Source organism: Salvelinus alpinus, chromosome 2 (assembly GCF_045679555.1).
Source record: "Salvelinus alpinus chromosome 2, SLU_Salpinus.1, whole genome shotgun sequence".
Lineage (NCBI taxonomy): Eukaryota > Metazoa > Chordata > Actinopteri > Salmoniformes > Salmonidae > Salvelinus > Salvelinus alpinus.
This window is the reverse complement of record NC_092087.1, coordinates 83,870,427-83,884,902: the sequence shown is the minus strand read 5'-3', so window position 1 is coordinate 83,884,902 and position 14,476 is coordinate 83,870,427. Positions and strand designations below refer to the sequence as shown.

At 48.5% G+C, this 14,476-nt stretch overlaps 1 protein-coding gene across 1 annotated transcript in view; it reads left to right on the top strand.

The window, feature by feature from the left end:
* Positions 1-7,342, top strand: part of LOC139544641 (voltage-dependent calcium channel gamma-2 subunit-like) — a 223,466-nt gene extending 216,124 nt beyond the window's left edge. The window contains exons 3-4 of the mRNA XM_071351955.1: positions 5,224-5,364; positions 6,796-7,342. Of these exons, the coding sequence (XP_071208056.1) occupies positions 5,224-5,364; positions 6,796-7,340 (686 nt within the window). The 3' untranslated portion in view covers positions 7,341-7,342. The remainder of the gene's footprint in view (positions 1-5,223; positions 5,365-6,795) is intronic.
* The last annotated feature ends 7,134 nt before the right edge of the window (positions 7,343-14,476 follow it).

The window sequence follows — 14,476 nt, the reverse complement described above, 5'->3', positions numbered from 1 at the left end:
AAATATCCTCTGTGTACAACGTAAAACACCAAATAATGCATGTAGAGCAGAATAAAGCTGATACCCGCTAATTATCAAAATCCAGAAAAGAGACGTTAAATTCTACAACCACCTAAATGGAAGCGATTCCCAAACCTTCCATAATAAAGCCATCACCTCGGGCTCTGTTCATAAACACAAACACACCCCACAGAGCCCCAGGACAGCAACACAATTAGACCAAACCAAATTATGAGAAAACAAAAAGACAATTACTTGACACGTTGGAAAGAATTTACAAAAAAACTGAGCAAACTAGAATGCTATTTGGCCCTAAACAGAGAGGCCACAGTGGCAGAATACCTGACCACTGTGACTGACCCAAACTTAAGTTAGGAAATGTGTACAGACTCAGTGAGCATTGCCTTGCTATTGAGAAAGGCCATCGAAGACAGACCTGGCTCTCAAGAGAAGACAGGCTATGTGCACACTGCCCACACAATGAGGTGGAAACTGAGATGCACTTCCTAACCTCCTGCCAAATGTATGACCATATTAGAGACACATATTTCCTTCAGATTACACAGACCCACAAAGAATTAGAAAACAAATTCAATTTTGATAAATTCCCATATCTATTGGGTAAAATACCACAGTGTGCCATCAGAGCAGCAAGATTTGGTCAACCAGTGAAGAACAAACACCATTGTAAATACAACCAATACTTATGTGTATTTATTTTCCTTTTTGTACTTGAACTATTTGCACATCATTACAACACTGTTTATAGACATAATATGACATTTTAAATGTTATTGTTTATTTTGTTTACTGTTCATTTTTTATTGTTAATTTCACTTTTGTTTATTATCTATTTCACTTGCTTTGGCAATATAAACATATGTTTCCCATGCCAATAAAGCCCCTTGAATTGATTAGAATTTAATTGAATTGAGAGAGAGAGAGAGAGAGACAGAGAGAGAGATGTATGGGTAAACCACTTCTCCAATCTTTTTGGCTCTATAACAAAGAATAAAGAGCAAAAACATATACATGATCAAATACAAATCCTTGAATCAACTATTAAAGACTACCAGAACCCACTGGATTCTCCAATTACCTTGAACGAGTTACAGGACAAAATAAAAACCCTCCAACCCAAAAAGGCCTGTGGTGTTGATGGTATCCTTAATGAAATGATCAAATATACAGACAACAAATTCCAATTGGCTATACTAAAACTCTTTAACATCGTCCTTAGCTCTGGCATCTTCCCCAATATTTGGAACCAAGGACTGATCACCCCAATCCACAAAAGTGGAGACAAATTTGACCCCAATAACTACCGTGGAATATGCGTCAACAGTAACCTTGGGAAAATCCTCTGCATTATCATTAACAGCAGACTCGTACATTTCCTCAATGAAAACAATGTACTGAGCAAATGTCAAATTGGCTTTTTACCAAATTACCGTACAACAGACCATGTATTCACCCTACACACCCTAATTGACAACCAAACAAACCAAAACAAAGGCAAAGTCTTCTCATGCTTTGTTGATTTCAAAAAAGCCTTCGACTCAATTTGGCATGAGGGTCTGCTATACAAATTGATGGAAAGTGGTGTTGGGGGAAAAACATACGACATTATAAAATCCATGTACACAAACAACAAGTGTGCGGTTAAAATAGGCAAAAAACACACACATTTCTTCACACAGGATCGTGGGGTGAGACAGGGATGCAGCTTAAGCCCCACCCTCTTCAACATATATATCAACGAATTGGCGAGGGCATTAGAACAGTCTGCAGCACCTGGCCTCACCCTACTAGAATCCGAAGTCAAATGTCTACTGTTTGCTGATGATCTGGTGCTTCTGTCACCAACCAAGGAGGGCCTACAGCAGCACCTAGATCTTCTGCACAGATTCTGTCAGACCTGGGCCCTGACAGTAAATCTCAGTAAGACCAAAATAATGGTGTTCCAAAAAAGGTCCAGTCGCCAGGACCACAAATTCCATCTAGACACCGTTGCCCTAGAGCACACAAAAAACTATACATACCTCGGCCTAAACCTCAGCACCACAGGTAACTTCCACAAAGCTGTGAACGATCTGAGAGACAAGGCAAGAAGGGCATTCTATGCCATCAAAAGGAACATAAATTTCAACATACCAATTAGGATCTGGCTAAAAATACTTGAATCAGTCATAGAGCCCATTGCCCTTTATGGTTGTGAGGTCTGGGGTCCGCTCACCAACCAAGATTTCACAAAATGGGACAAACACCAAATTGAGACTCTGCATGCAGAATTCTGCAAAAATATCCTCCGTGTACAACGTAGAACACCAAATAATGCATGCAGAGCAGAATTAGGCCGATACCCACTAATTATCAAAATCCAGAAAAGAGCCGTTAAATTCTACAACCACCTAAAAGGAAGCGATTCCCAAACCTTCCATAACAAAGCAATCACCTACAGAGAGATGAACCTGGAGAAGAGTCCCCTAAGCAAGCTGGTCCTGGGGCTCTGTTCACAAACACACCCCACAGAGCCCCAGGACAACAGCACAATTAGACCCAACCAAATCATGAGAAAACAAAAAGATAATTACTTGACACATTGGAAAGAATTAACAAACAAACAGAGCAAACTAGAATGCTATTTGGCCCTAAACAGAGAGTACACAGTGGCAGAATACCTGACCACTGTGACTGACCCAAACTTAAGGAAAGCTTTGACTATGTACAGACTCAGTGTGTCACGATCGTGTGGAGGATTGACGGACCAAAACGCAGCAGTAGGAAAATAAGCCATCTTCTTTTTATTAAGAAGAAGGAGCACCGAAAACAAAACACTCTTACAAAACAAACAAACGTGAAGCTATGAACGTAGTGCACATACAGGCTACAAACGTATAACATAGACAATTACCCACATCAAACGAAAGCCTATGGCTACCTTAAATAGGGCTCCCAATCAGAGACAACAGAAATCAGCTGTCTCTAATTGGGAACCCATTCAGGCAACCATAGACTCTCCTAGACAACTTACACCCAACATAGACACAGCTAGACACATACACTACACCCAACACCCCCTTTACCATCTAACCACCCAAAACCGATAAAACACAAACATTCCCCATGTCACACCCTGACCTAACTAAAATAATAAAGAAAACAAAGAATACTAAGGCCAGGGCGTGACACAGTGAGCATAGCCTTGCTATTGAGAAAGGCCGCCGTAGGCAGACATGGCTCTCAAGAGAAGACAGGCTATGTGCTCACTGCCCACAAAATGAGGTGGAAACTGAGCTGCACTTCCTAACCTCCTGCCCAATGTATGACCATATTAGAGAGACATATTTCCCTCAGATTACACAGATCCACAAAGAATTCGAAAACAAATCCAATTTTGATAAACTCCCATATCTACTGGGTGAAATTCCACAGTGTGCCATCACAGCAGCAAGATTTGTGACCTGTTGCCACAAGAAAAGGGCAACCAGTGAAGAACAAACACCACTGTAAATACAACCCATATTTATGTTTATTTATTTTAACTTGCGTGCTTTAACCATTTATACATTGCTACAACACTGTATATATATAATATGACATTTGTAATGTCTTTATTGCTTTGAAACTTCTGTATGTGTAATGTTTACTGTTAATTTTTATTGTTTATTTCACTTTTGTATATTATCTACCTCACTTGCTTTGGCAATGTTAACACATGTTTCCCATGCCAATAAAGCCCCTTGAATTGAATTGAATTGACAGAGAGACAGAGAGACAGAGAGACAGAGAAACAGAGAGACAGAGAGGTGGAGTGAAGGGTGTCAACATTCCTAAAGTTGGAGTCTTCCAGAAGGTCTCCCTGTCAGCACTTTGGGGAAAAGAGAGAATGTACTTAAGATACATGGAGGGGTGGGGGAGACATGGAGGAGAAGAGGAGAGGGTTAGAGACGATGGGAGGGAGAGGGGGGAGACATGGAGGAGAAGAGGAGAGGGTTAGAGACGATGGGAGGGAGAGGGGGAGACATGGAGGAGAAGAGGAGAGGGTTAGAGAGGATGGGAGGGAGGGGGGGGAGACATGGAGGAGAAGAGGAGAGGGTTAGAGACGATGGGAGGGAGAGGGGGGAGATATGGAGGAGAAGAGGAGAGGGTTAGAGAAGATGGGAGGGAGAGGGGGGAGACATGGAGGAGAAGAGGAGAGGGTTAGAGAAGATGGGAGGGAGAGGGGGGAGACATGGAGGAGAAGAGGAGAGGGTTACAGACGATGGGAGGGAGAGGGGGAGACATGGAGGAGAAGAGGAGAGGGTTAGAGAAGATGGGAGGGAGAGGGGGAGACATGGAGGAGAAGAGGAGAGGGTTATAGACGATGGGAGGGAGAGGGGGAGACATGGAGGAGAAGAGGAGAGGGTTAGAGACGATGGGAGGGAGAGGGGGGAGACATGGAGGAGAAGAGGAGAGGGTTAGAGACGATGGGAGGGAGAGGGGGGAGACATGGAGGAGAAGAGGGAAGGGTTAGAGACGATGGGAGGGAGAGGGGGGAGACATGGAGGAGAAGAGGAGAGGGTTAGAGACGATGGGAGGGAGAGGGGGAGACATGGAGGAGAAGAGGAGAGGGTTAGAGAAGATGGGAGGGAGAGGGGGGAGACATGGAGGAGAAGAGGAGAGGGTTAGAGACGATGGGAGGGAGGGGGGGGGACATGGAGGAGAAGAGGAGAAGAGGAGAGGCTTAAAGAAGATGGGAGGGAGAGGGGGGAGGATGAGGTGAGGTGGTGAAATGTTAAGCTAGTCTATAATTAAAGTTTCAAGTGTGCATGTTACCAGGAGTGACAGCTGTTCAAGAAAGAGAAAGAGAGAGAGAGAGAGAGAGAGAGAGAGAGAGAGAGAGAGAGAGAGAGAGAGAGAGAGAGAGAGAGAGAGAGAGAGGGAGAGAGAGAGAGGGAGAGAGAGAGAGAGAGGGAGGGAGAGGGAGTTATGTCAAAATGTCTCTCACTTTCTCTATATGTAGGCAGTTTGTTATTCTCAGAATGAACAAGTCTTGGTACTGTCATTATTTATTAGCCTTTTTTCCTTCAGTCTGTGTGTTAGTCATCCCACAGTATTCTACTCATTCTCCTCATTTAGTGTGTGTGTGTGTGTGTGTGTGTGTGTGTGTGTGTGTGTGTGTGTGTGTGTGTGTGTGTGTGTGTGTGTGTGTGTGTGTGTGTGTGTGTGTGTGTCCCTCAGGTGCGGTGCGAGCCTCCAGTATCTTCCCCATCATGAGTGTGATCCTGCTCTTCATGGGAGGGCTGTGTATAGCTGCCAGCGAGTTCTACAAGTCACGCCACAACATCATCCTCAGCGCAGGCATCCTCTTCGTCTCCGCAGGTAGCCATGGAGGAAGGGAGGGTGAGGGTGAGGAAGGGAGGGTGAGGGGGGGAGGGTGAGAGGGAAGGAGTAGGGTTAGAGGGAGAGGGGGATAGAGGGAGGGAGGGTGAGAGGGAAGGGGTAGAGGTAGAGGGAGGGAGGGAATGAGGGAGGGAGGGTGAGAGGGAAGGGGTAGGGCGAGGGGGGTAGAGGGAGGGAAGGAAGGTGAGAAGGAAGGGGCAGGGATAGACGAAGGTAGGGAGGGGGTAGGGATAGAGGGGGAGGGGGATAGAGAGAGGGTAAGAGGGAAGGGGTAGGGATAGAGGGAGAGGGATAGAAGGAGGGTGAGAGGGAAAGGGGTAGGGATAGAGGGAGAGGGGGATAGAGGGAGGGGGGGTGAGAGAGGAGAGGGGAGGGGTAGGGATAGAGTTAGGGAGCGTGAGAGGGGAGGGGTAGGGATAGAGGGAGAGGGGGATAGAAGGAGGGTGAGAGGGGAGGGGTAGGGATAGAGGGAGGGAGGGTGAGAGGGGAGGGGTAGGGATAGAGGGAGGGAGGGTGAGAGGGGAGGGGTAGGGAGAGACGGATAGAGGGGAGGGGTAGGGATAGAGGGGAGAGTGAAGGAGATTAAGGGTCGGAGGGAAGGGAGAGAAAAGGAGGGAGAGAGGAAGAGAGAGAGGGGGAGTGAGGGAGACAGAGAGAGAGAGGAGTTCTAGGCTGGTCTAGATAACTATCTCCATGGTGCAGGTCAGACATATAGAGCACATCTCTCTCTCTCCCTCTCCTCTCCCACTCTCTCTCCCCCTCTATCTCTCTCCCCTCTCTCTCTCCTGTTGCTAGGCTGTGGAGAACCCATGAGGATCTCTAAAAATAAGGTGTCCCTGACACAGTTCTGCTCTGTTCTAGCCCCATCATTTACACATGTTATATATATGATGAAAGAACAGAGTGATAGAGAGACTGCAGAGAGAAAGACAGAGTCAGAGACAGATGATAGACACATAGAGAGCAAAAGAGACAAAGTGTAAGAGAGGGGGGCGGGGAGAGAAAGAGAGAGAGAGAGAGAGAAAGAGAGAGAGAGAGAGAGAGGAGGGGGGGGGAAGAGAGAGAGAGAGGAGGGGGCGGGGAGAGAAAGAGAGCGAGAGAGAGAGAGAGAGAGAGGAGGGGGCGGGGAGAGAAAGAGAGCGAGAGAGCGAGAGAGAGAGAGAGAGAGAGAGAGAGAGAGAGAGAGAGAGAGAGAGAGAGAGAGAGAGGAGGGGGCGGGGAGAGAAAGAGAGAGAGGAGGGGGCGGGGAGAGAAAGAGAGAGAGAGAGAGAGAGATAGATAGATGAGGCTGATGATGATGATGACCCCCCTCTCCCCCCCATCTCTCTCCCTCTTCCCCCTCTCCCCCCCATCTCTCTCCCTCTTCCCCCTCTCCCCCCCATCTCTCTCCCTCTTCCCCCTCTCCTCCAGGACTGAGTAACATCATCGGCATCATCGTCTACATATCAGCCAACGCGGGCGACCCGTCCAAGTCGGACTCGAAGAAGAACAGTTATTCTTATGGCTGGTCCTTCTACTTCGGCGCCCTCTCCTTCATCATGGCCGAGATGGTGGGCGTGCTCGCAGTGCACATGTTCATCGACCGCCACCGGCAGCTCCGCGTGGGGGCCGCCATCAGCGCCGCCGACTACCTCCAAGGCGCCGCCATCACGCGCATCCCCTCCTACCGCTACCGTTACCGGGGACGCTCGCGCTCCAGCTCCCGTTCCACCGGGGACGCATCCCGGGACACGTCCCCGGTGGGGCTGAAGGCATTCGGGGCGCTACCGTCGACGGAGCTGTCCATGTACACGTTGCCGCGGGATACGCTGAAGAACCAGACAGGCACGCCGACAGCCGCCTATAACTCAACCACGTTGGAACGGGACCACAGCTTCCTACAGGTCCACAACAGTATTCAAAAAGACCTGACGGACACGGGCAGCGCAGCTAACCGCCGTACCACACCTGTATGAGAGGGAGGGAGAGGGGGGCGGAGAGAGGGGTGGAGAGGGGGCGGAGGGATGGAAAGAGGGAGAGAGGGAGGGAGAGAGGGAGGGAGAGGGGTGGAGGGATGGAGAGAGGGAGAGAGGGAGGGAGAGAGGGAGGGAGAGAGGGAGGGAGAGGGGGCGGAGAGAGGGATGGAGAGAGGGAGGGAGAGGGGGGCGGAGAGAAATGGAGGGATGGAGAGAGGGAGAGAGGGAGAGAGAGGGGGCGGAGAGAGGGGTGGAGGGATGGAGGGAGGGAGAGAGGGAGAGAGGGAGGGAGAGGGGGGCGGAGAGAGGGGTGGAGAGAAATGGAGGGATGGAGAGAGGGAGAGAGGGAGGGAGAGGGGGGCGGAGAGGGGGCGGAGAGAAATGGAGGGATGGAGAGAGGGAGGGAGAGGGGGGCGGAGAGAGGGGTGGAGAGAAATGGAGGGATGGAGAGAGGGAGAGGACTGTGAGGGAGGAAGAGAGTGAGAAAGAAGGAGGGATGAACAGAGCGTAACAGAACAAAACAGATGAGCTCTGCTTCCGTTCCGGATACTTCTAATACAGCGATGATGATGATGATGATGGTGATCATCATATGAGTTTCCATGTTGAAAAAAAGTGCAAAAAAATCTGAAAAAAGAAAATGCATGACTTTCCCATCTACCGTTGTTTAAGGAGTTTTAAACATGTTTGTAAAGTTATGACAGGGGAGGATGGGAAACGGGAGGAGTAGGGAGAAAGGAGGCAAGGGAGGGGATGGGGTGTCACTCTCTCTGTACCCAGAGAAGGGATGAGGTAGTGGGGTTGGGGAACCACGGAGGAGTGGGGAGACTAGGGCCAGACTACGAATTTAAAACAGAGTTCAATTTTTTTATGACTCTCTTCTTAGTTCCCTACACCCAATACACCCCTTCTCCCCCTCCTTCCCTACACCCCTACACTCTTCTCCCCCTCCTTCCCTACACCCCTACACTCTTCTTCCCCTCCTTCCCTACACCCCTACACTCTTCTTCCCCTCCTTCCCTACACCCCTACACTCTTCTCCCCCTCCTTCCCTACACCCCTACACTCTTCTCCCCCTCCTTCCCTACACCCCTACACCCTTCTCCCCTCCTTCCCTACACCCCTACACTCTTCTCCCCCTCCTTCCCTACACTCTTCTCCCCTCCTTCCCTACACCCCTACACTCTTCTCCCCCTCCTTCCCTACACCCCTACACTCTTCTCCCCTTCCTTCCCTACACCCCTACACTCTTCTCCCCCTCCTTCCCTACACCCCTACACTCTTCTCCCCCTCCTTCCCTACACCCCTACACTCTTCTCCCCCTCCTTCCCTACACTCTTCTCCCCTCCTTCCCTACACCCCTACACTCTTCTCCCCCTCCTTCCCTACACCCCTACACTCTTCTCCCCTCCTTCCCTACACCCCTACACTCTTCTCCCCCTCCTTCCCTACACCCCTACACTCTTCTCCCCCTCCTTCCCTACACCCCTACACTCTTCTCCCCCTCCTTCCCTACACCCCTACACTCTTCTCCCCCTCCTTCCCTACACCCCTACACTCTTCTCCCCCTCCTTCCCTACACCCCTACACTCTTCTTCCCCTCCTTCCCTACACCCCTACACCCTTCTCCCCCTCCTTCCCTACACCCCTACACTCTTCTCCCCCTCCTTCCCTACACCCCTACACTCTTCTCCCCCTCCTTCCCTACACCCCTACACTCTTCTCCCCCTCCTTCCCTACACCCCTCCACTCTTCTCCCCCTCCTTCCCTACACTCTTCTCCCCCTCCTTCCCTACACCCCTACACTCTTCTTCGCCTCCTTCCCTACACCCCTACACTCTTACATTACATTTACATTTACATTTAAGTCATTTAGCAGACGCTCTTATCCAGAGCGACTTACAAATTGGTGCATTCACCTTATGACATCCAGTGGAACAGCCACTTTACAACAGTGCATCTAAATCTTTTAAGGGGGGGGGGGGGTCAGAAGGATTACTTTATCCTATCCTAGGTATTCCTTAAAGAGGTGGGGTTTCAGGTGTCTCCGGAAGGTGGTGATTGACTCCGCTGTCCTGGCGTCGTGAGGGAGTTTGTTCCACCATCGGGGGGCCAGAGCAGCGAACAGTTTTGACTGGGCTGAGCGGGAACTGTACTTCCTCAGTGGTAGGGAGGCGAGCAGGCCAGAGGTGGATGAACGCAGTGCCCTTGTTTTTCTTCCCCTCCTTCCCTACACCCCTACACTCTTCTCTTTAGTTGCTCTGTTTGATTTCATAATTTTTCACATTAATACTGTGAACCATTGTGGGTTGGGACTTTAACGCAGGGAGGGAATCCAGACCGCAAAAAATGAAATGGTCTAAGTTAATATATGTATCAATTATATATGAATATATGAATATATATGTTACTAAATCACGGAGAGACTTCCCTGACGCAAAAAGTGAAAATAACAATAATGACATAACGACAAACAAGGTGAAACGAAATCAAGTCGTCATGGAAACTACAGCGGAGGAGGAGGAATGAGTTGATTCGTTGGGACTGAAAAACAACAACAACAACAGGAAGTGACGTAAACATAGCTTACATGGAACCATGGCAACTAGCCAACAAGCAGTTTAGTTAATAATATATAGATAGATTCTATTGTTTTTAAGTGATTCCTTCTGTTACCTTTCTGCTGACTCAGGTCCCTGGACCGAGGCCATATTTGTTTGGGGCCAAAGGTCAATAGGGGGTGATAGGTGAAATGTCAAACGTCGACATCACTTCCTCTTCGGACGGACGAGCTACAAAAAAAAAGAGGTAGAGTCCAGAGGGGAGTCACATGATGAGCCACATGAGTTCTGGGTAATCGGACAGTCAACTACTTACTCTGAGACAAACAGACACTTAGCGAAAGACACTGCTATAAAAAATCAAGAGGAAACGGTGAGAGAAGAAGACCAACTAGACGAAGCTAAGACTGAGGGACTCCCATGTTAAGAACTCTACATGCATGCTAATCAAATCATCCAACCTACATGTTGAACAATGACACAGTACAGGCGGTACAGTGGGGGTTGTTGTGAAAACCAAGTTGGCAGTTCAAATGTTACTGTAATGTGTGTATTTCTCTTTTTTCGACGACAGGCAGGTAGAAGGGGCGGGGCTTCATTTAACAATGCTTTCAAGGGGCGTAACTAATCAAAGAAACAAACTTTGACGAACGTAAAGCCTTTTTTTTTTTTTTATAAGAAAAAAAAACCTCTGATTTCTTTGGAACGAATACTTCTGTCATCTTCATTTTGAAATCTCACACAGCCTTATGGTGTTTCTTTCTTTCTTTGCGTTGTGTTGTTTCAATGAAAATAAAAAAGCTTAACGTCTTTTCAAGGTGCCAAAATGAATCAAACGATCCTTATCTTGGATGCATCAAGTCCCAATGATTAATAAAATTGGAACCCCTTAGGGAACTATATGACCGCTTGTTGATTGGTTGATTGATTGATACAATTGGAATCTCTGTTGTTGTCTTGTCTAAACCAAAAGTCTTTATTGATTGATTGATTAATTAATTAATTTTATTTCATCATTTTAAAACGCACACATAGCCGCGGGAAGTAAGGGCACTGAGGACACTGCACCCCCTGAAAAAAACAGAATAAAATAAATAAATAATTAAATACATATATTTTTTAAGAAATAATTTTTTCAACACAAAAGTAGTGAACTGGGCCTTGACAAGTCCTGTGTTAGTGGACCAATATAGCCATCTGTAGTGCGGGCCCCCAAAAATGTCTAGATCGCAGCACTCCCAGACCACCATCCCCAAGCTACTTCCCGCGGCTATGAATACACATATACAGCTCAGTCACTTCATCAATGCAATAAAAACGTATGGTGTGTTGTCTGCTGTACAGTATGTGTGCTTGTAGGTCACTGCTATGTTCATATTGATCTCTAACTAGTGTCCTGACTGTCGTCTCTTTTCACTGTGGATGATGTCAATTCATCTCATCCTCTTCCTCTTCCTCGTCCTCTCTATTAGTCCTGTGACTGGCTTGAAACCGAGTAGCTGATTTGGTGTGTGTGTGTGTGTGTGTGTGTGTGTGTGTGTGTGTGTGTGTGTGTGTGTAGCTGATTTGGTTCTGGGTGTTAAAATGATCTGTCTATCTTTAACAACAGATCCTCTTTGCAAGTGGTTCTTGTCCTCCTTTTCTCCTCTATGCAGCCATCCATCCATCCATCCATCATCCATCATCCATCCATATCATCCATCATCCATCCATCCATCCCATCCTTTGTTACTGTCTGTGCCATTCCATCGGTGGTGATAATTATGTCAGAGTTCTAGTAGAATGGAGAACACTAGTGTATGTGACACACTCTACCCCCCACTCTCTCTCCCCTGGTGTGGTGTGATCAAAGGGTCTGGCATGTCTCTCTACAGTGCTGCTGTGTGATCACTGAAGAGGAGAGAGAGAGCAAGAGAGTGAAGGGGGAGAGAAAGTGAGAAAGAGAGAGGGAGGGCGAGAGCGAGCGAGGTGGATGGGACAGGGATATCGACAGAGAAGGAGAGAAGGGACACAGAGATCGACAACGAGAGAGAGTGGAGGGTCCGTCGTATTAGTCAGAATGGGCCAGCCACACACTGCCCTCCTCTGGCTCGGAGGTGGAATCCTTTCATCACGTTATACCACTGTCCTCCTGTACATCTTGTTCTTTTCTGTGACCTCATTGATGAAGGTAATGAGTCGTCACTCATAACACATAACTCAACTCATAACTCCAAGCATGAATTATATGCCAAGAAAGCAACACCAAATGCTGTAATGTTTGGGTGAGTAGACTGTGTGGAGGTCTGGTGATTGATTTGTGTTCATGGCGATAGCTGCATGTACTGGTTGGGTGGGTTGAGGTGCGGTGACTGTGTGTTACCAGTATACTGTGCTGCCTGTTAGAACAGATGCTCCGTCCTCTCTCACCTGCTCCTCTTAATGAGCTTCGTGGGTCACAAAGAGTTTGGGGCGATAGAACAGTCCGTACCTCCACCTACAGAGGGAAGGGAGGGAGGGCGAGAGCGATAGAGGGAAGGAGGATGAGAGAGGGATGGGGAGAGAGAGAAAGGAAGGGGGAGGGAGAGAGGGAGGGAGGAATGGAAGGGAGAAATTGAGGGGGGGGGGGGGAGAGGGAGGAAAGGCATTAAAGAGATGAGAAACAAAGAGAGAAGGTAAAAGGTGAGAGAAGGAGGAACTTTAGACAGGCAGAAAGGCCGAAAGACAGACATGCATACAAACAGGCAGGCAGACATAGTTCCCTGTTGTGCCATGTTATCTAGCCCAGGGCTATCCACTCCACTGCTGTCCAACCATGACCAAGCAAGCTGCTGTATCCTATCATTTCTGCAGTACCAAATGACACTCTATTCCCTATTTAGGGCCATTCCCCCATAAGTCTCTGGTCAAATGTAGTGTGCTGGGAATACAGTGGCATTTGGGAAGCAGGCCATGTCTCTCCCTTATCCCACAGAACAACATCACCTTGGCTTCAAGGATTCAGTCCGATCGTGGATTTAAACATGGCAATGTGCCATTTAAATTTCCGGTTGAGCTGACATATAAAGGCCAAACTGATCTCAAATCAGCCCTCCTATGTGAGTATTTTATCAAGCGTCTCAGAGTAGGAGTGCTGATGTAGGACAAGTTTGGCTTTTTAGATCATAATGAATACAATTATATGAACAGGTGGAACATGATCACTCCTTCTCCGAGAAACTTTACGAATATATTTTACATCTCCCAGAATGTCTTCTATCTCTTGCCCCCTCTTGTGGCCGGTCAAAAGGGGTGCTGTGGGTTTGAGGCTGGGCACGCACATACACTCTGAGGAGGACAGGTGCAGAATAAATAGCAGTCTGTGTCGTAGCTAGGTTAGCGTAGCACACTGGTGTTAGTCTAATAGGCTTCACACACACACTGCTATGCACGCACACACACACACATACACACGCAAACTCATGAAAATGTCATTTGAAGCCGCTTTTAAAGCTGGAATCCTCAATGTTGAAGCTGCCACGTCTGTTTGGGTGTTACAACAACAAAGAGGTTTCTTCAGACAATGGAAACGGTTTCATCCCCGCTGACATAAATGCACGTGCGATAGACCACAATATGTGGTGGAATTTGTTGTAACATGCTGCGTGATGCACCTCAATTCGCAACAAAAACCATAACAAGGGTGCTGTGGCGGCCAGGGGCGCTGTTCCCCCTACTGCGGATTCCATCTTCAGGGGCGTTGTTCCCCCTACTGCGGATTCCATCTTCAGGGGCGTTGTTCCCCCTACTGCGGATTCCATCTTCAGGGGGCTGTTCCCCCTACTGCGGATTCCATCTTCAGGGGGCTGTTCCCCCTACTGCGGATTCCATCTTCAGGGGCGTTGTTCCCCCTACTGCGGATTCCATCTTCAGGGGGCGTTGTTCCCCCTACTGCGGATTCCATCTTCAGGGGCGTTGTTCCCCCTACTGCGGATTCCATCTTCAGGGGGCTGTTCCCCCTACTGCGGATTCCATCTTCAGGGGGCTGTTCCCCCTACTGCGGATTCCATCTTCAGGGGCGTTGTTCCCCCTACTGCGGATTCCATCTTCAGGGGCGTTGTTTCCCCTACTGCGGATTCCATCTTCAGGGGCGTTGTTCCCCCTACTGCGGATTCCATCTTCAGGGGCGCTGTTCCCCCTACTGCGGATTCCATCTTCAGGGGCGTTGTTCCCCCTACTGCGGATTCCATCTTCAGGGGGCTGTTCCCCCTACTGCGGATTCCATCTTCAGGGGGCTGTTCCCCCTACTGCGGATTCCATCTTCAGGGGCGCTGTTCCCCCTACTGCGGATTCCATCTTCAGGGGCTGACACAAGAGCTTGGGAAGGACGCTGGGGAAAGTGATGATGCTTTTGCTGCAGTATTTTAGTCAAGTGCTTATTATATTGATTCTGATGTTTATTCTGTATGTTATAGAGTCACTCACACAGCAGTAACAGGTGTCCTTCGTCCTAGTGAGTGTGGTACACACACCTCCCTGGCTGTGTCCTGCTGATGACAGATGGATGGAGACTGTGTGTGTTTGTCAGGAAACTCCTTGTCCCAGACGGTGCCCTTC